The 21,833-nt window shown below is 42.7% G+C and overlaps 2 protein-coding genes across 8 annotated transcripts in view; one reads left to right on the plus strand and one right to left on the minus strand.

The window, feature by feature from the left end:
• pkd1a (polycystic kidney disease 1a) overlaps nt 1-12,853 on the plus strand; it is a 73,587-nt gene extending 60,734 nt beyond the window's left edge. The window contains exons 46-56 of the mRNA XM_037106930.1: nt 1,969-2,171; nt 2,947-3,141; nt 3,257-3,390; nt 3,782-3,912; nt 4,247-4,349; nt 4,491-4,616; nt 5,387-5,558; nt 5,691-5,981; nt 6,773-6,907; nt 8,988-9,314; nt 9,522-12,853. Of these exons, the coding sequence (XP_036962825.1) occupies nt 1,969-2,171; nt 2,947-3,141; nt 3,257-3,390; nt 3,782-3,912; nt 4,247-4,349; nt 4,491-4,616; nt 5,387-5,558; nt 5,691-5,981; nt 6,773-6,907; nt 8,988-9,314; nt 9,522-10,580 (2,876 nt within the window). The 3' untranslated portion in view covers nt 10,581-12,853. The remainder of the gene's footprint in view (nt 1-1,968; nt 2,172-2,946; nt 3,142-3,256; nt 3,391-3,781; nt 3,913-4,246; nt 4,350-4,490; nt 4,617-5,386; nt 5,559-5,690; nt 5,982-6,772; nt 6,908-8,987; nt 9,315-9,521) is intronic.
• A 69-nt stretch (nt 12,854-12,922) lies between these two features.
• tsc2 (TSC complex subunit 2) overlaps nt 12,923-21,833 on the minus strand; it is a 34,052-nt gene continuing 25,141 nt past the window's right edge. For all 7 annotated transcript variants that reach the window (XM_037106989.1, XM_037106979.1, XM_037106970.1 and 4 more), the window contains 13 exons: nt 21,184-21,296; nt 20,180-20,422; nt 19,290-19,538; nt 16,697-16,854; nt 15,505-16,106; nt 14,984-15,062; nt 14,806-14,892; nt 14,519-14,705; nt 14,282-14,421; nt 14,114-14,192; nt 13,933-14,024; nt 13,760-13,858; nt 12,923-13,474 (listed from right to left, as the gene is read on the minus strand). In XM_037106989.1, coding sequence (XP_036962884.1) covers nt 13,307-13,474; nt 13,760-13,858; nt 13,933-14,024; nt 14,114-14,192; nt 14,282-14,421; nt 14,519-14,705; nt 14,806-14,892; nt 14,984-15,062; nt 15,505-16,106; nt 16,697-16,854; nt 19,290-19,538; nt 20,180-20,422; nt 21,184-21,296 — 2,296 coding nt within the window. In that variant the 3' untranslated portion in view covers nt 12,923-13,306. The remainder of the gene's footprint in view (nt 13,475-13,759; nt 13,859-13,932; nt 14,025-14,113; nt 14,193-14,281; nt 14,422-14,518; nt 14,706-14,805; nt 14,893-14,983; nt 15,063-15,504; nt 16,107-16,696; nt 16,855-19,289; nt 19,539-20,179; nt 20,423-21,183; nt 21,297-21,833) is intronic.

The following is a 21,833-nucleotide window of genomic DNA, read 5'->3' on the forward strand; positions in this document are numbered from 1 at the left end:
ATATACAGTAACATGGATATATATGGAAGTATGTACCAAAACTGACACTTCAGAAAATGTATTCTTGTAAAATCTGTATTGCCTCCAGTATATAATATATAAACTGGTATTAATTATAGACTATTGACTACATTGGGGGAAAAATAAGATCAAGCTGGGCCGGGGACAACATGCTGTTGCTGCAATTAATACCACATTGTTAGTAATGAATATGCGTGGAAAATCCATTCCAGCTTTATTCTTGTTATTTACACTCCTGATAAATTAAAACAGTGGAGTAACGTTGCATCAAATGCATAAATCAAATCAAATAATTACACACTACACATCACTCACCATGTGATATTTTTGACAAGCACTCCAATATGCATGTGAGACTTCTGGCTCTCTCTTAAATTTAAAAACATTTATAAGACATAGAAATAAAAAAAAAGTCAGAAACAACTTTTTAAGATTATTTTTGATGCTGTGCTTAAATTTGATTCATAAAAGATGCTGAGCACAGACATGTAAGAACCCCATTTGTACCCAGAGCAGATGTTATATAAATCTCAAATTCAAATTTAAATTTAATTTGACAGCAGCTGCTTTATGATTTCCCATTTACATACACGTATGTGTGTACAAATAAGGCTTGAGTCAGATAATATCCACGGAGCAAATAGAAAGTCAAAATTTTTAATGAGATCACAGAGATGGTAGAGGAGGTTGAAGCCAGACAACAAGTATTGTTCTAAAGACTTAATAGTGGGCTGACAAACAAAGCCACATGCTCACAGGGAGTGTATCACCACTACACATTGTTCACAAAACTCAAGCAGAGTTTACCACAGGGAAATCATTTCCAAGTCAAAGTAAGCTTTTATAAATAACTACTTTGTAAATAAATACATGGTTTTCTGTTAAAGTTATACTTTGATTGCATTGATCATGTGTCTGTTTTATAAATAAGGCCCCTCATCTGTTTTGTTTTTGTCGCAGTTGGTTGTTAGAATGGTTGATGAGCGTACTTCTTTCTTGTCTCTGTTCTTGCAAATGAAGTTCAGGACTATATTAATCACGCAGAATGAAAGTAACATCCTTGTTCTCGATTATAATTTGAATGTGTTTGCGAAGAAATAGTATTTAAGACAATGAAGTGAAATCCAAAGAAAACATCACAACAACAAGTGATTGTGAAACATCTTTAAATTGGACTTAAAAGTCTGTCTGAAAGCTGGTTCTCTCATAGATCACTTACTGTTCAGATGTTGCTCTTAACGATTTGGCCAGATTTGTGACACGTTAATCTTGTTTTAGGAAAATACTTGTAACCCTCATGAGGTAAAGGGCAAAGTTTGATGAACATTAGAAAGAAAAATGAGCAACCAAGCATAATGTGTAAAGAGCCCAGTGCTGGCAGTGAGTATGTTATGGCCATTATAGTTAAACATGAGGATAGTAAACATTATGTTTTGATTCGATGGGAAACCGGGTTATACCGGTTATTTATGCATCTCGCTCTCTATTTTGCTTCCTGAATTTTTAATAAGCAAAACAAATCCTTGTCAGAGGAGAACACAAATTAAAAAGCCACCCTTGTCTCTGCGGCAGGTCCTTGTGCTTCCGACATTATTTATTATTTTACAGGGAGCTTGATTGATTGATTTGATAGTAACATTATTCTTTGAATAGACTTTGGAGTCTTTGTATCTACTTGACTAGATAAGAACTAATTATTCTTTGTGAAATGACCTTCAGAGGACAAGATGATTAAAATGCAAATTCTCGACATTTACATAGAATATTACATTTTGACGTACTCTCAGAAGTCTCTCCTCACATTTTACTTTTTATTGATTGTTCGTTCTACTTTGATTTATGTCTGGGACCTTCATCTCCTCTATGGTCCTTTCTTTTCACATTTCTTTATCAGTATTTCCTTTCACTAAGTTACTCCCCCCCCAACCCTTCCTCTACCCTCTCCAGTTGTGACAGATGTGTGTCGTCCAAGACGGTTTCCTCCCTGGTGTGGACGTGCCGCCCTGTGGGGCAGCTGGTCGGGGATCGCTCTGGCTAGTTGTGTTTCGATGTGGGCGGGCCACGGGTTCAGTCAGAATGTGGCCATGATGTGGCTCATCTCGTGTTTTGCCAGCTTCCTGTGCTCCTGCCTGGTGCTGGAGCCAATTAAGGTACACAGATGTCTATGTTCAGACTAGTTCACACACACACACACACACACACACACGCTTTTCTAAATATACAATTTGTCACTTTTTTTGTTTTTTGTTTCACTAATCAGTCTTAAACAACAGATTGACCAACAAATGATTTGCTAGACTTTACCTGTAGGGATTCAGCTACAGAGAATTATCACCAGACTTAGCAGTGCCTCTCAACTCAAGAGAGCGTTTTACCATCTTTCAGCAACTTGTTTTGGTTTTGGTTCACTCTCACTGCTCTCATCAACCCTGTTTTCTGCCGTAGTAGACAGCTGTTATCAGCAAACAAAGATCTGAGCTCTGATAACCATCATCCCCAAACAGCAGACAAAGTTAGCAACTCGCTGGTGAACATAGTGCAGCATTTAGCAGCTAAAGAGTTGGATGTTGGGTTTGGATCTTGTTTCGTTGCCCCCATGTGGCCAGAAAAATGGATACAGGTTAAAAAAAAACACAACCTGATGCTTTTGTTTCCTTGAATCACTTTAGATGAACTTAAAATGCGTTAATGAAAAGCAGACTGTTTTCTTTGTTCCTGAAAAGCTGGAAGTTAAGTCTTAAACTGCACACACCCAAAAGTTCTTTTAGATAAATCCTCATCTGGCTGTGGTCATGTTAATTCTTTCTGTCTCAGCTGAGGTTTTCTTATTTTCATTGTAACTGAACAGTCTGAATCTGAATTCAACAAACCCTGGAGTTTTTAAGAGCTTCCAAACTCTAACGTTCTCTGCCTTGTGTCTTACAGGTGCTGTGTGAGGCAGTGTACTACATAGTGTGTGTGCGTCGTCTGCGTCCAGAGGACCAGGATGTGCTGGTGGAGTTCCCCCGGGTGGAGAGGGTGGTCCAGCGGGTCCCCAGGGTGAGACCGCCACAAGGCTTCGCTCTGTCTCAGGCTCGACACCAGGCCCGCAAGGTCCACATGCTGCACACCATGCTGAAGGTTAGTCAGGCTAGGATTCTCTCGCCATCTCCACTGTTTTGTTCATTTAGAGCTGTTTCTTTGTTTCTTTGTTTGTTTGGTTGTTTGTTTGTTAATCATCGGTTCTCATTTTCAGAATTTCCTGGTTTACATGTTTTTCCTGTTGGTGGTTTTGATCCTCAACTACTCTGACTCAACCACACACAGCCTGAGACTGCGCACTCAGCTGCAAAGAGCGCTACACACACCTGAGTACCACAACATCAGCAGGTACGCACACACACACACACACAGAGGCAGAGCTTCAGTTGTGCACTTGACTGCACCCAAAGATGTCATGGTGGTCGAATGGGAATACTTTTTCAAAAAATGTAAACTCTGGTCTTTTTTTAGGCAGTTCGGTTCACTGACAATAACATCCTACTTTCATAGTGTGGCCTTCTGTAAGATTTGCTGAAATCTTTAATGCAAACACAGTGTGTGAAGTCATGAAGAAAAAGAGATTTCTGTGCTCCTCCCAGGACTGAGCTCCAGTCCTCTCGGGAGTTCCATTGTGTGATGGTGTTCAAACCATAAGAGAACAAGAATAAAAAAAAAAATGTATCTACCAAACCGTGTCTATAACTATATATTCATACTCAAATAATTTTTTCCCTTATAGTCGAGACGAGGTTCTGACATGGCTGAATGGGTCCCTGTTGCCACGGCTACTGGATGACTCTGCCCTCTTGAGAGACACAGGAAGTGTTTTGCTCGGCACGCTGAGGCTCCGTCAAATCCGTGACACACAGGGTGAGACTGAGCTGTGGTCACTATCTTTGCCTTCGCTGTGAACCTGGTGGGAGATAAATATTTGAATAAACGGAGGCTCCACTGATTGGGCAGAAAACTCACTGACTTATTGAGTCATGAAAAATATATTTGTGGTACATTTTTCTTTGTTTGTGTCTTTGTCTTTCCTTCAATAATATCGAGTCCACTTCATAATATTTTTAGTGTTTGACATCGCAGTCTCCTGCATACTTTAGTCCTCCCTTTTCTGAACACCTACTCTCTGTCATGTTTGAATTGATTCTTCTGGAGTTCTTGTCATTTTGATCTTGAAACCTTATTTTTCCGCTTGCAGGACGTTCCACAGCGGGGGACAGAGTCTGGGGAAGGGGCCGGGTTACATCTCTGACTGAAGATGCTGAAAATGTCTCTGCTTTTGGAGCTCGTGACAAAAACTGGTGAGGAAAGGACTGAAAACCTGACTTGAACAAAGCAGGCGTTAACTTGAAGGTCAGATTGTGTTTCTATTTAACATCTGTTCCTCTTCAACATGTCAATATGCTCTTCTCTCCCCGGTGTCTCCTCCCACCTCTTTCTAGGGCCTGGCGTCTAGGTCAGATAGGGTTGAATAGCAGCGGAGAGTTTGTCCAGCAGCTGAACAGAAGCCTGGAGGAGGCCGCCTCATCCTTACAGCAGCTGCAGCAGCTGCACTGGCTCGACCACAGGTAGTTAAACTGAACTAAACTAAACAAGAATCTTCCTAAAAAAAACATCCCAGTGCTTTGTCAGATTTGAAATAAAATGACAAAAGGCAATCAGGTTAATTAAAACTGTAAAATGTAGTAGTAATATTTCCTCCCACGCAAGGTTTTACGGTTTATTTCTATGGTTTAAAGGAGTGTTGTCTGATTGCAGGTTTTTCCAAAGTCAAGGGGCCAGATGGAAGGGAGTAGAAATCAGGCTTGACGTGTGTGTGCACACAATTTCACAATAATGGAATAAAACAGAATCAAGCATAGTAGAGTTTGAATCTCCCTGAAGTGCCGTTTGTTTAACAGCCTGGAGTCAATAAAAAAGGTTCACATGAGAACATTAAACATGAAAATAAAAGATGAAAAAACAGTCCAGAGAAGAATGTGTGAAGCATGTGGGCTGTGTTACAACAATTGTTCTGTGATTAATAACTGATGGTGTAAATATAACTTTGAGCCTGCTCATAGCACATTTAGTGTTAAGGTTCAAATTTTCAGAGGGGAGCAGCTGAAAGTCAATAAAAAGTGGGTGGTGGTGTCTCTGACAGCACATTTCACTGTCTCTGAACAGAACTGAGCTGGTGCTTTTTGTCTCGCGTGTGAAATAAAATTGCCTGTGATGGAAACACCCAGCTTCAATAAGATGAAATATTAAAGTTGGATCCAAAACAGGAAGTGAAATATCTTCACAAGTCCACTGAGTGTGTGTGTGTGTGTGTGTGTGTGTGTGTGTGTGTTCACAGGACCCGTTCTGTGTTTGTGGAGTTCTCGCTCTACAACATCAACACAAATCTCCTGGCTGTCTTCTCCTTCCTGTTTGAGTTTCCGGTCTCTGAGCGAGCCCAGTCCAGCCTTGACCTTCTTGTCATCACTCTGTGGCCAATCACAGGCCTGGACTTGCAGCTCCTTCTCATGGTAACCCCTGACAACCCTCTGAAACTGCTGATAATCACAAAAAAATTGCAAACCACTGAGCTCAAAAGAATCCTGTGCCCTGTCCTTTGTGACAGTCTAACCAGCTTGAAATTGCTGTTTCCCATCTTCCAGATTGTCCTCCTGGGTCTGGTGATGTATTTCCTGGTGCGGGGGATCTTGGGGTTCCTCAGAGAAGGCTACAAGTATTTGCTGTCCGCCTGGAGACTCTTGGGCATTTGCAAACTGGCTCTGGCGGCATCTGTGTGCGGGCTGCACCTGAGCCGCTGCACCATGGCCACGCAGCAGTGGGCGTCATACCTGAAGCACCCGCGGGACGCTTTCACGGACTTCTACCCCCTGGCCAGGCAGAGTCAGATGTACACAGTCATGTCCGCTCTGCTGCTGTTCATACTGGTGCTCAAGGTAAAAGAGGAATTTTTAGAAATGTTTCATCTTTGGTTTTATTGTTGTAGTTTTGGACTCCTGTTGTCTAAGAAAATGATTACCCTTTTTTTTTAATTTTGAAGGATATTTCTATAATTTTCTATTTCTATAAGCTTTTAAAGAATAAATGGACTTGGAGCTGAGAGCCACGGAAGAGTTAGGGAAGTCATTAAGTATTGAGTGTTACAGATCTTTTCATTTGATTATGTAGTAATAATAAGGAACATATAAAATAATGTCAGCCATGTCCTTATAATGGCAAAACGCCTACCAATAGGCCTCATTCTCAAACAGTGTCGTCACAAATCGGTGCTAACACCAACGTGTTGTGCACAAATCCAGGATTCATCAATATCTTCTTATATGAATGTGTTCTTACTCTGTGAACAAAGTTAGAACTGCCTCAGATCATGTGTAGGCACAAATGATAAAGGCCCTGTTGTCCTGGAAAATCTCTTGAAGATCTCATCAGTCAGGAATAGAGTATTTTGGAAACACATTAGTTGATCATTGATCACTTTACATAGTATCAATTTTAGTGTAAATGGATTCCCATATCATTATGCAGACTTTTTTCTGTATATGTATTGGTCTCAATTTACAACTGAACATGGGAAGATTTAACCCAGCATACAACAAATAGAAAATTTAATAGAGTATGACCTGATAGAGGCCATAGAATAATGTAGATCACATTATATCCTCACTCATTTATTTTGTCAAGTTAGGTTTAATGTAAATCGTCTCTGCTTTCCTCGATGATCATCCAGGCGTCCCACCAGCTGCGGTTCCTCCGAGAGTGGGCCGTGTTTGGCAGAGCTCTGCGGCGCTCGGTCTGGGAGCTGCTGGGAGTCGCCCTGGCTTTACTGCTGTTGGTGCTGGCTTACTCACACACGGGACACCTGGTCAGGATTTCTTTTTTTTTTTTGTCTCTTCCTTCTGTTTCTCTCCTGCCAAGCCTCACACACACGAACACACACACACACACACACACAAACACACACAAAACATAATGTGAACTTGAAGATAATACACAATGCACCAGCACCAATCCTCATCCAGCCCACGAGTTTGCTCACCTTTTATCTTTGTTTCTGTTTAGTTTGTTCGAGAAAGTTTTATTGTCATCTCTGCAATTTCTGCAAGTTTTTACAATGGCAGCGAGCAGAGTTTTCAATACACCTTGCACAGACAGTGTACTGTATTTGACTGTGCTGTCAAACAGCTTTGCTCAAAGATGAGTGTAACGTTTTCCTACGTAATGTAAAATCTAATGTATAGAATGCCAGAGAAAAGGTCTTCATGTGTATATTCTGTTGTTTACTTTTATGTAATCAGCATGTAACCTTGAGATATTATCTCAGCCCTGCCAGAGTGATTTAGCTGTATAATTATGTCTCATTAACTGACATCAACAGAAAGAAGAAAAGGAGGAAATGCATCTTGTGATTTATTTGATTATAGTGAATCATTTTTCAACAAAGTACCAAATAACTACTGGTCATCAGTGATCTCTTGGTCTTCTCCATGAGTGTCATTAACACAATTTGGAGTGCTTTTTCATGATAATGAGTGATGGGTTATTTTAAGTAGGAACTGTGTGAAAGAGTAGCCTTGATCCATCAGACCTCATCAGTAACATATTTACAGGCTCAGCTTTCTAAAATTCAGCTCAAACCAGCAACATTTAAAAAGAGAACAACATGTTCTGCAGCCTCACACCGTCGGGTCCAAAATTCACATTAACCACATAACTTGTATGTCACTTTGGATAAAAGCATTATGCTACATGTTTGTTATATAAGATATGTTTTAATGTAGTCTCGTGTAAAATACCTGCAGAACTGACATTCCAGTCAGTCTCAGCCTTATTTAGTTTGTGTTTACACTAATTACCCAATGTTAGTATTAAATAAAATGCTTTAGATTAAATTCTGGTAGCTATGTTTCATTCTGTATGCGGTTTGTTAATGTATATTACAGTTAAATGTTTTTCTTTATTTGGTATTTTCATTTTAAGGGAAAACAAGTCGACAAGCTTTCATTAAAAAAACAAAACAGACAAACACACAAAAAAACAGACAAAAACACAGGGCTCCTCTGTTGATAATCTTATATTTAATGTCCAGTGTCTTCACTTGTTAATGTGTTGCGTCCTCTGTTGTTTTGATAAAAGCAGTCCATTTCTCCCATTTCCTATGGAAATGATCTGCGTTCATGTATCTGCACTGCCTCCAGCACTGTTCATGTGATTGAGAGAATTTGCTTTTTATAAGAGGTGTAATGAAAACAGTTAAATGACATCTGTGATCTTTGTTGGTGGTCTCAGATTGGTATATAGTGACTAATGTCTCCCACTTTTTTTCATTTAAAAAAAATCTGCCAAACTCCAACAGTCCCCTTTGATTGAATCAAGCCTGATCACCCATAATCTCAGCTGCATTGGTAGCTGCAGGCTTTCATCTTCATCTGTTACCATATAGCAGCTGAACCAAAAAAAAAAATTGAACAATGAAAAAATGTAAATGTGCTAGATCCGGATTTGTATAAGTATCTGCATCAAATTGTTCTCATAGATACCAGTTACCTATGTATGAGAGATTTGAAACGACGGTGTTGGAAAAAAACACAATGTTAAAGAAAGGGAGAAAAAAATCCTTTTGAGGGGGGTCTATTCTGGGCCCAGACCCATCCTACATCAATGTTAAGCAGAAATTCATTCAGCAGATTTTATGTAATCCTGCTGACATTCAAATGATTCAGAAACATCCTTAGCAGCCAGCATAGCTTCATTATCAAGCATTATTAGCTAGTTTTGCTGTAGCCGACCACAGATGCTTTTTTCCATGTTTGCTTTTTTCTTGCATTGTTTATAATCCTTGTTTTCCTGTTTTCCTGCTTCACTATCTCTGATATTCCTGGTGAAGTACTGTGAGGGATCAGCTGTTTTTAAACCTTCCCTCCTCTTCTTCTCCCTCACTCCAGCTCTTCCACTCTGTATTGGATGGCTACAGCAGTGTGAGCTCTGCCTGTCTGTCCTTGCTGGGTGCCAGCGGGCGTGCTCTGCTATCATGGCATCCCAGCTGGACGACTGCGGGCCCCTCTAGCACCGTCTCCTCGCTGGTGTACCACACGAGCTTCGCCATACTTCGGCTGGCGTTGCTGTGGTTGGTCACTTCTGTGCTACTGAGGAATTACCGGCGCGCACGAGCGGAGCTGTACCGTCCAGCTGTGGATCTACAGGACTACGAGATGGTTGAGCTGTTCCTCAGAAGACTCAAAATGTGGATGGGACTCAGTCGGGCCAAGGAGGTACATTTCCTTTTACATATCTACAGCTGCTGTCTCTGTTTCGGAGAGGAAACGCACAAGTTTGACCTATTTTCACAAAGATTTTATACAGACAGTGATAGAAGATGGTTAATTATGGGCTACACCGCTGGTACGATTCATATATTATTTCTCATATTCTCCCCCTCTCTTTTATCTTCTCTTTTTCCACCTTAATTCTCCTCTCAGTTTCGTCATAAGGTGCGTTTCGAGGGCATGGAGCTGCCACCGTCCCGTTCGTCCTCCACTAGCGACTGTAAGTCTCTGTGCTTGCCACCGCTGGACGGTCCTGACTCCCCTCCCACGCCAGACAGCGTTGATGCGGGCTCTGAGGCCTCGTGGCGCCCGGCGTCCTCCAGCCCCTGCAGCCTGACTGAAGCTCCGGGGATCGGCCTGGGTCTCGGGCTGGGCCTGGGTTTAGGGCTCGGTCCAGGAGTCGTGATGGGAAGTACCAGCTGGAGGGAGACAGCAGAGACCGAAGCGTCTCTGAGGAGGCTCCTCCCCACCCTGGACGCCCTGCTGCAACAGCTTGACCGTGTCAACGTGGCAACAGAGGATCTGTACCACATCGAGTGCAGACTGGAGCGTGCCCAGAGGAAAAGGAGGCGTAGAGGGAGAGAGAGAGGTGGAGGTGGAGGTGGAGGTGGTGGTGGTCAGGAAGGGAGGAGCGAGGCGGGACAGAGAGGGAGGGGTGAGGACAAGGACTCTGCTGGATGGAGGGAACGAAAAGGTGGCAAAGAAAAACACAAAGGGAGCAAAAAGGGGAAAAAGACGGAAAAAAGTGAACTTGCAAAGGACTGTAGAAACACTGTCGCCAACCCCAAAAAGACTCCAGCAGCTACACCTGTTCCCTTCTTAAAGCCAAGACCAGCTTCTGCCACTACACACACACCGACTCCTCAAGCGTCAGCCAAACCTTCTGTCAGTGCACCTCCACCCACACCAGTCGTAGACAAGCCCGCCTCTGACTCATCAGCGAACACTCACCAAAACACCAAAACTCCCACTGCACCTCCATGTACCCCAGCTCCCACCCCATCCCTGCCTTCTACACCGGCGCCTACGCCCATTAGCCGGGACTGGGACCCCCCCACAGAGAGAGAGACCCTCCCTTCCTCCAGCCTGTTCAACCACCCAGCTCACACTACCACCATCCCCACGCGCAAGCGAAAACGCAAACCCCCACCGCTCAAAAACAAGGTGCACCCCAACCTAGACCGGCATGGCCCCGCGCACCCCAAATCCTGAGGACAAACATTGGAGCAAAGGAATGAGAGAGTGAATGTTGGGTTGAGGACGAGAGTAGGGCGGGGACAGCCGGTTTTGTCCCCAGGTGCCCCTCTCTAAACCCCGTGGAAGGGGAGGAAATAGTGATGGGACAGTAACGGGACAAACAAGAAGAAATACAGAGAGGAGCAGTTTGGGGTGTTAAAACATGAACAGAAAGCAATAAAATAAGACTTTACAGCGATCTGTCCAAATCCAAAAGTCCAGTTCTGTTTGGAACCAGGTGCAGGTCACCAGATGCTAACAGAGCTGGTATAGTCAGCCCCGTACATTTCAACGTTGAAGCCAAGAAATGCTCTTTACTCCTTTTATCTGCCTGGACAAAAAAAAACCCCTGACCCGCCGTGACCCTGGAGGTCACAGCGGGGCACTGACAGGAGCACACAAGCGTGCTCACCCGAACCAGCTGAAAGCAGACGATGCAATCAGTCTTTTTTGTGTATCTCAGAAAAATCAGTTTCTCAGTTATGTTGTCTGTCTACATATTTTTATATTTTTTATATTTTGGTCACCGTGGGTACTTTTTGTGGCCTGTCTGAAAATGTCTTATGGATCCACAGATATACGCACACGCAGGTAAACACATGCATAGAAATAACACTGTAGGCACCAGACGCGCTACGTGTGCCGAGAAAAACACAATCAAGCACACACACATACACAAACACACACACACACAGGTTGTTGGGGTGCCAGCAGCCAGTTTTTCAGGGTGCAGAAATAACCGTCCAGTGTGGAGAAACGATACAAAGGTAGTGACGTGAAGGAGGTGCAGCAAGTGGTAGTAGCGCAGATCAGAGTAGTGTCGGCGTGTCAGTGAGATGAAGAGGAGATTAAAAGAAGCCGAAAGGATTTACTGAACATTCACACAAGTTCTCCCATCATAAAGCTATAATGACTCCCAGTCTGAGTACCTTTTCAAAATGTTTTTTTGTTTTGTTTTGTTTTGTTTTAAATGTGTTGTGTTCATAATGGTTGTGATTTAAAAGCACTTTTGTTCTGATGTAGACTGTTTGTGTCGGTGAGGTGTGGTGAAAAGTAATAAGCTTGGTGTCCAAACCAATAGAAGAAAGCTTCACTCATACTGTATCTTAAACTATAAGCGTTGCCAAAGCTTTCGCCTCATTTATGCATTCTTTTACCACGTTCGAGCGATTAATTCATACATTTTGTACTTAGCACTTTATTTCCTAATGGAGCTGATATTCAAGGCCATATTTAACTCTCATGTGTCCTGTTTTCTTTCCGTATCTTCAACAGCTACATTATAGACACATCCTAATAAGTATTATCGAGGTGTTGAAGCCATAGCTAGTAGTTGCGTTTGTGCTTTTGTCTGCTCTCAGTAGCCTTGTTTCTTATGTCTTGTTTTGATCAACGTGTGTACTTCCTGTGTCCAGTGGGCAGATCTCAGGGAACCCACCCTTTTCCCCAAAACCTGGAAAAACATCCAGGAAAACCAAAACTGGGGACGAAGTAGGTGTTTTTCAATAAACTAAGTAACTGATAGATTTTGTCGTTAAATCAGGCCATTGACTTTGACTTCAGTTTATGTATTCTCTCAGCCAGAAGCTGGGAAGTTCATGTGTTGGCACACCAAAGTCCTTTATCTTCTCCATCCACTTAAACGCCATTGTTACACATCATAAAGCAAATGCTTACACCCTTAAATGTTTTTAAATTTTAAAACATCACACCTTCTTCCTGCCCAGTTATGTTGGAAAAGTCACAAAAAGACCCCGCTTCATCTGTGTGTGTACATTTCTGTATATATTGGTGCTTCGTGGTGTATATATTTTTGCTTTTCATGATCAGTATTGTTCATGTGCTGCAGTGGCATAAGCATAGGTCAGGCACTGGTGTTGCAAACCCCAAAGTGTTACATTTCTCCAGTCTAACTGAAGCACTACAGCCAAAGCTATTAATCTATTTAATCTGAATCTTTGTTCACAATATGACTCTTAAACCACAGGAGGCTCAGCATCAACATTTAATGCCTCTACTGGCCTTCATGTTCCTGCTCTCTGTATGATGTGTTAAAAAGATAGTGCCAAAGCCATCCTTCTTGTCCCCGAGCTGTATCTTTGTGTCATTCGATGCATTTTGTTTAAAAATGGTGTTACAGAAACAATTTGTCTTCGCTCCTCTTCGTATCTCATATCTGTAATTTGCAGCTGTAGCACTTCTCCTGCTTTTGCACTTGACAAAGTCGAATAAAGATTTTGACAGCTGAACTGTGCATAATGAAATGGATTCTCTCCCGCCTTCCCTGCAGGTTCTTGGTCTGACTCGAAGAGCACAAATCAAGCTTTTTCATGTTTTTATTTCACACATATTTACACACAAACACACCCTGCTCTCAAATGTAGTGTTCTGTACTACTCATCTCATGTTGCACATCAGAAGCATCATGATTAGACCTAAAAAGTGCAAAGCATTAGCATTTCAAAATTTTTGTCAAAAAATATGCAGAAATGACTGTCTTCACATATCAATACTTCATCACAAAATCTGCCTTTTTAATACCATGAAGCTCAGAGGTTTTCCAATACAGAGTCCCGATTGGTTTAAGTCAAAATCAGCATGCCATCCTGAATTTTCCCACGCAGAGAGGTGTAAGTAAACTCACCTCAGCTCTAAGGCAGGTGTGTGCGTGTGTGTGTGTGTGCACGCCAAGACAAAATATTTTAAACGAAATCAGTGAAATCGTCCACCGTAGAAACAAGTCTTTTCCTCTGCCCGGAGGATTCTTGACTTGCTGCCTGCGTGCTCTGCTGGAACGACTTGTTCTGCTGCGCGTGTCCCTGGGTCAGAGAGATGCCGGGGGTCGAGCGAGACTGGATGTCTTCTTGGGCCTGAGACAGAGCACGGAGACATCAAGATGGATGAAATTTATGAGGAGGAAAATGAAAAATATCATGACTAAAAGTAGTGACCGTGATGAAGGAGGACCATTTACTCCAGGGGTGTCAAACTGATCCAGTAAAGGGCCATGTGGCTGCAGGTTTTCATTCCAACCAAGCAACACCTGATCCAAATCAGGCGTGTTCTTGCTTGGTTGGAATGAAAACCTGCAGCCACATGGCCCTTTACTGGATCAGTTTGACACCCCTGATTTACTCCTTTGTGTGCTTTCTTACCCTGGTCCTGATCCTCTTAATGTGTCGTAATCTGGCCAACCACTTGGAGGCGTAAGCGTCCGAGGGGTTGGCTCTGTACTGATGCACCAAAGAGGCCATCTGTCGGCAGACAGAGACAAGTGAGAGAGTGTGTGTGATGAGCTGTGCATGGGAGAGATAAGGGGAGGACTTACATTGGCATGCAGAGCCATCTGTCTGACGAGGAGAGGAAGGTTTCGGTCGGAAACGATTTTTGCCACCGTTGTGTCTACTAACCCCTCCAGATCTGAAAGAAAACGGGAGAAGGAGTACAAGTTGAACAAAAGTCAGCATTGGCATTAAACAAAGTCAGAGAAAATGCAAATCTCAGCTCACCTTTGCGGCACTGGAGGGTGACCAGGTTACATTCATAGTCCAACGGTTTTATGATGACTTCTACAAAGTTAAACTGACCCTAACAGGAGGAAAAGAGTCAAAATGGCAGCATTGAAGTAGAAATATACACTGCAGATTTCAGACTCTAATGCATGTGAGTATATGTACCTTAATGGTGCCCAGCTTGTACTCCTCTCCAGAGTCATTGTACACCACCATGACAAAATCGTTGCCGATGTGGCGCTTTTTGTTGCAGCAGCCCTTGTCACTCTCCCTGTTTGGCATCAGTGTGGCTATGTGGAAGATCGCTGCACAGACACAAGTTCATTAATAATAAACAGAGTGCCTGTGGAAGAGAAATAATTACTACATTACCATTTATGCCACCATTTTCCCTGAACTCACCCTGCATAATGTCGTCATGCCAGCAGTAAGTGAACTCTCCGTCGTCTCCATACTGGTCGAGCCCTCCAAGGAAGATCTGGTCGGGGTCGCAGTCTTTTAGGTGGATTAATTTGCCCAAGCCCGTTAGAAAGGCAGCGTAGCGGTTTGAACCATACTCATTTGACAGGATGGCGACCTCGTTGCTAACCTAAAGACAGTGGAGAGGATGGAAGGGGCAGGGTCGGCGATTAGAAGAACTATCTGACAGTAGTATTTAATTAAGACAGCAATGAGATGTGTGTTCTCACCTGACCAGCTCCGACAAACACCACTCCAATCTTGTGGGTGTCATAAGGAGGCATCTGGTCCAGAACCTTCACAGCACGGTCAATCACCTACCACAGAAAATAAACTTTATGAACAACGCTGTTTAAAAATGTGCTGGAGCAGACTCCAGGTCAGTCACATACACGGAGGCCAATATACCTGAGTTTTTGGCAGCAGTAGCGGCTTGTTGGCTTCATTCCCAAAGAAAGGAGAGTGGTAGAGCTGGAGGAAGACAAAGCTAGAGGAGATTTTTTTTAAAAAAAAGGTGTTTAAAAAATGCTTATAACCTAGATGTTGATTATTGTTTGTACTTATGTAAAACATATTAAAGATTTGTGATTCATAGGCGCTGGATTCTATAAGGTATAAAAATACAACTAACAGATGTATAAAAATAAGAGCAAATACAGTTTAGTATATATAGAATATAATCCATTTCAGGTTTTAGAGAGCAGTTAATAATCCTTTGTCATTGAAAATGCTATACAGATTCAAACCTGAAATTTCAGATTATTCATCATCATCTCAAATAATCTTTCTATTTAAAACTAGGTTGTAATTAAAATGTTCTTTGCCTCTCTGGATCACAGCAGTGAGAGAGATTAGTTTACTGATGTAACATATTGCGTCAGTGACTTTGCAGAAAGAGGCGACGGAGGCATGTGTAAATCTCTGAGTACCTGGGGCTCAGTCCAGAGATCTTCTCTGTGTTGCTGGGTCCGGGTCGACTGTGGTACGAGTCCCTCTCTGTTCTTCTCTCCCTCCTGGAGGAGGGGGCCGACACAGAGATGGTGTGACCGCGGGGTCGGTGGCCTCCGCTGGGAGAGATGGGTCCAGGTTGCGCAGGTGCTGCTGGAAACTCCAACCTCATCCTCGCTCCTACACTTTGAGTAGACACTACACCAGGGCCTTCACCCCCTTGACTCTGACCTCCATTAACGTCCCCTCCTGTGCTTCCCTCCATCTTCTCTTTCTCAAAGTGAGGCTGCTGGGACTGAGGCTTGCCCTCTGAAGGTGCTCTGGGCAATGATGTGTCTGCTGGGACAGTCTCCGACTCTATAGCGGCCTTGGTGAAGGCTTCGGGTAAGGTTTGGAGCTCCGGAGAGGAGCTGGACTTGTTCAGTCCATGTCCCTGGGACTGAGTGTGGGTCTGGAAGGGCAGCTCAGGGCCCTGGCTGCCTGGAGTGGATGGTCCCATCGTGGGCTGATCAATGGGAATCGCTCCCTCGCTCACCTCCTCCAGCGTCGACTTTTCATCATCTTGACTGGAGGTGGAGGAGGACTGGAGGAGAAAGATTAGACATGATTTCAATAAACAGCAGGGTGAGGACTTTAAAAGGACCTTAGGGATGGGTTAGCATTTTTTAGCAGATAAGCTAATTGTTAAAACTTACACAACCGCAGTGTGGTTCTGTAAGTGCAGAATGAAAAACTGGTAGGTTAAAGCTTATTATTCAAGAGAAAAGATGGGAAAACCTGCTTGAAATGAGTATAGGTGATGTTTAATTTCTACTCAGCCGATAATCAAATCAATTATGAATTAGACTGTATTGTTTACCATGCTGTGGTACACATTTCCTAATTTCACTGCTTCACAGTAAAAATAACAGTGGACTTTTAATTTGTATAATACATTGAAAAAGATGTGTTTATCACCAAAATATCAGAGCTTTGTCAACAGATCATTCTTCCATAATACTGTGGAGAGGAAGTATTTATACTGCCCTCTGTTGACAAGTATTGAAGCATCATTATTTAAATGCACACCTTCAATCAGGTCGCCCTGTTATTGTGGAAATGCAAACCCCTGCAACACTGAGTCAGAACAAGTCCAACCAACCCACAACATGTGTATAGAAAACTACAACCTACCCTGCTGAGCACTCCGGCTGGTGCAGCCTTTGTGAACTTGTCCGCGGACATGAAGATAGGATCCGAGATCATTGGCTCAAACTCTTCACTCTCCAGCCAATCAGAGGGGGTGTGTGCTGTGGGGACACCTGAGCCCTCCTCCAGCACCACCACAGAGTCTACAGCAGGACACAGCAACAAGCACATGGGTTACAAGTGGATACACAAACACTTAAGACCCCACACACACACACAGTCACACACATACTGTCTCACACACACACACACACACCACAGTGTCATCCACTATTAGTTACACAACCAGAAAGACAAACAAAGCGTCCAGAGTCCCACAACACACACAAAAAATTCCATCACAGCCAACAGTAGTAATTTTGACATGTCACACACACCTTGTCTTCAAAAGCTACATTCTAGAGACCAAGTCAGTCAAATTCATCAGAGTAACATGAAACAGAATCAGATGCATCCATGTTGATCAAACAAACTCAAGGTGGGTGATGCAAACACACACACGAACAGACATTTAGATCATGGCCTTTAGTAAATCCAACCTACAAACATTGAGATCAGACACAAAGACAGATCAACGCAGCAAGCAGCTTCTGTCCATCACTGCTTCATCTACTTGATTTTACGTCATGCATCTGTTTGGTTACTTTGCGTGTTATCTCGGCCCAAACACACTCCAGCTACTGCAACAGCAGCCCAGACCAGGCCTGTATCAGCCTCTCTACAACCAGAGAAGGAGAAGCCAACGCAGCCCGGTGTCTTCTGACACTCAAGAGTTGGTCCTCAAAACTGCACTGCAAATTTTTTCCATCGCCCCACTGGTCTAGCAGTAAGGCAAGGAAGAGCATGTTAGTGGGATGAGGTCTGGGCTTTCCTGTTGACAACATCAGAAGGTCAAAGGTTAAACGGTCGACCTGGGAGTATATTTCAGTGACAACAGAGTTAGAGAAGATGATTAGGAACAAAAAATGAATCATGGAAGGAGTCAAAAATCACAATCCAGCTTTAGGTGTCATTGGACTGATTGATCCATGTGCAAGCATCTCTTGTTGCAGACCCTCCCTCCCGTGTTAATAGAAGACTGAAGGCTAAAGAAGAAACGCTCAATTTTTTCACTTGCACAATTTCAAGTACAAAACAGCAGAGCTTTTGCACATCTGAGGTATCTGACAGGCATGCAGGGGAGGGCTGCAAAATTATGAAGACGTGTTTTTCAGTTACAGTTAAAGGAAAAAATCAACATTTTGAAAAAATACATATATTTGCTTTCTTGCTGATGTTTTTCCTTTTTTTGCCCTTATGATTATCATGATTATAATACTGACACAGTTAAAGATCATGATTATTATTAGTTTATGAAAAGACTGATTTCATTCCTATGCCTTCATTCTATCAAATACTGAACCAGAACCGAAGACGGTTAGCTAAGCTTGACATCGCTTTTTTGCAAACTAAACAAATAAGATGATATCTTTAGAGGTGGTGAAACATTTAGTTGCCTTTGGACAGAGCCACGCTTGCTGATTGCATCTGTTTCCATTACTTATGCTAAGCTAAGCTAACTGGCAAAACAGTTTTATCATAACACATCTATAATGTATAATGTATGTATGTATGTATGTATGTATGTATGTATGTATGTATGTATGTATGTATGTATGTATGTATGTATCTCTTTTTTAGCCCAAAATGTCAAACTATTCCTTGAAAATCAACATTTTGGTTGTTGGATCTTCCAATGTTAATTTTTAACTTACAGTGGGATATAATATAATACATACTAAATGTGATAATGAAATTACAGTTTGTGCTGGCAGACTGCTGGATTGTGCAAGTGAGAAGAAATACACTACACCAGGTGTTTCTGGAGGGAGGGGGGAGGTTTTAGGGCACACGTGGTGGACGGTACCTGCCCAGGAAATGCTCCTGTGCAACCTGCCCGGGGCCGGAGGGCCTGGGGGGGCAGAGGAGCCCAAACCTAGAGACCAGAGAGAGCCGCCCACTGCAGGCAGGACGCCAGAGGACAGGTTGGTGGCACATGACGCCACATAACACACCAATCAGAAACCAGCATGGTTGTGAGGACGAAAAAACATGAAAACAAACTAATCAGAACAAGTAAAAAAAAAGTCAGAAGGGCAATAAGAAAAATGTAGAAATTGAAAGTGAGGAAAAAAGATGAGCTGATGGGGTAAAGAAAGAAAATGTGGTGATGCACAACTGGAGGCAGGTGAGCCCCAGAGAAAGAGAAGATGAACAAAAGCACAGACCACCGAGCGAAAAAAGACATTTGAAGCAGAAAACAAAAGCTCGTCAGAGCAGCTTGAGCAAGTCCGAGCTGGCTTATTGATTACCTTCAGGTTCAAATAGAGCGTTTACGTGCAATCTGGCATCCATCTCAGTCCATTAAAGGGGAGTCAGGCAGACAAGATTATCAATCCATTATGATTTTCTGCTCTGTGGCTGAATATTCTGCCCGTGTTACTGTGTCACATTTTGATCATGAAAATTTGTTTGCTGATCAATTCCAACCACCAACACACACTAACGAGATGAAGCACTTCTCTCTCCTCAGACTCACCAGTGTTGGAACGCTGGATCAGGTTGGCCTTCCCTCCAATGCTGCTCTGTGTTTGGGTTAGGGGCTCCTGGGCAGGGGCTGGCGCAGGAGCAGCAGTGCTGGCAGGAGCACTGGCGGTCTGGGTGGGAGGCTCCTTCACTCCCTCCATGGCCATGAGGACACTCGAGAGCTCTTGCAGCGGCATGTTGCCGAGCTCAGACGAGAAGGGACTGGGTGGGTTCTCCAGACACATCAGCCAGCTCGTGTTTCCTGTGACAACAGAGAGAAAGACACACATGAGGCCAGTGATCTGCTGTAAAAAGACCACACAAGGGCAGATTTATTATCTTTGCCCATAAATACAAAGGTATGTAGCATGTCAAAGATTTTTAAACCATTTATTTCCAAGAAGTCACTCACATTAGTTGACACTATCAGACCAGTATGAAACAGCAAAAACACATGAAATCATTATATTCACGTGCTATTACACTCCTCTTTCTACAAACACTGAATCAAATGTGAAATTGGTTGTTTTATTGAATTCTAAGTACGCTAAATACCAAAAGGAGTAGTTTGCACACCCCAAATCTATCAGGGTGCTCTTTAAATAAAATGATTTGATGAAAAATGTTTAAACTTGTACAAATGAAAGAAGAGAGAGAAAATAAAGCAGACTGCATGTTTACTGTGGGATTAATGATCGTGTGCAGGTTTCAAGGTACTGCAAGATCAATTTTATCTTGTCCAGCAACAAATAAAAAACCAAGGGTGGCCTGAAAGGAAAAAAATCAATATGACAGTTCATTGTGTGCGTCGAAAAATGCCATTTCGTATTGCTGATTATTGTCAATTTGCAGATAACCTGCTATTCTTTCTTTTGCTGTTGATATTCAGTGCAGTTTGCATACCAGACGGTCTCCGGATGAAGATCTCTGCCCAGCCCTGTGTCAGCATGGGGACAAACTCAGCCAGACTGGGGTTGTCTTTGAGAGGTGGGGGAGCAGATGTGGCGGCAGAAGTGGAGGACGGAGGACCCACACCATCCAGGGTGGAACTGGAGGGGGGAGAGAGCGGAGCAGCTAACTCGCCCTCAGATGGGGACACCAGAGGACTGAGGCTCTGAGCAGGACCAGCACGGAGAGCATGGCCGCCTGTAACACACAAAAGAGGAAGGTCAGCCTCATCATTTGTCTGCTTTTTTTCTTACATTATATTCAGGCCAATCTGAAATAGAAAGCACACAAAAATGTTCAGGTAGACTGACAAAGCCAAAAATATTAATATAATTAAAACACAGAAATGGCATAAAATACAGGCAGCAAGATCCAGCTTTGATACCTCATGACATGCAGATCCACCAACACAAAGTCTAAAGCACACCAAGTATAAACAGACTAAATGCATGGCAGATCACTGCGAGGAAGCATGACTGAATACCTTTTCCCTCTGAATGTCCTCATGACTCATTAGAGTAATGATAAATAATGCCACTAATCTTAAATTGCATGAGATGTATCAGGGGACAGGAATAATGTGGGTTGTAGTCTAACATGAAGAAATAAAACAGGCAGGAAAAGATAAAAGCTTGTTTGCAAATCCCTCTAGGATAAAAGCTACCGATTACCTCTCATTTCCAGACAGCCTCAGTTTTCCTGCTCTTTACAAGATGGCTCAAAATGGATTTTCGAAAATAGCACTGTTAGCCAAATGCTGGTAGGTGCTGGCTACAACTACAATACACTTTTGTTTACAGTAAGATGTTTAAATCTTGTCCCACAAACATTAGAATGTTCTCTTGAATACTAAGTTCATAGTTGTCGCCTAAAAATAATGAGAGAGCAGCTGGAGTTCCATGGGATGTTTTAAGTCTGGAGGCAAAGTCTAACCTGCCATGTAGCTGAATATTTATTACCTGACATGGAGCGGACTCGTATCCGTGTGGCTCTGTTGTGCTGCTGGCTTGACTGTGACTCCAGTTTGGCTGGAGCCTCTTTGGTTATTCTGGTATGTAGTGATGGGTCTGACCTGCAGGACCAACAAAGAGCAGTTCCTGTTCAGACTGACAGGTAACTCGATTATACAGTTTTGGCAACTGTCATCCTGCATCATTAGCTCATCATCGTGACCCGCGTGGATAATTCAAATGTACTACTTTATTGCTCCTGCTGTGTTTTTATGGTTGGTTGTTGGTTGGTTTCTGGTGTAACAAAGAGCTAAAATATAATAAGTAATTATTAGCATTTTTAGTAATATTAGACTCCAAATCAACCACATTTTATGAATAATGACTTACAGGTAGAGACCGGATAAATAGTATGAGTCTTGTAAAGAACTGAATAGTAGTGATTTGAGGTTTATTACTGTGGGATCACTGTACAGACTTTTGGCACTAAATTAACTGACAAAGCACATGGAGCAGGATATCGTGCAGCAGTTTTAACAGCTTCTGACCTATTAGTCGGAAAATTCTTCCCTCTGGTATGCATTTATGTTAGCATGAAATTGTTTTACATGAATACATGACTTATAGGCCTTAGATTTATTATAAGAACACTTGTTGAA

Source organism: Acanthopagrus latus, chromosome 1, assembly GCF_904848185.1.
Source record: "Acanthopagrus latus isolate v.2019 chromosome 1, fAcaLat1.1, whole genome shotgun sequence".
Lineage (NCBI taxonomy): Eukaryota > Metazoa > Chordata > Actinopteri > Spariformes > Sparidae > Acanthopagrus > Acanthopagrus latus.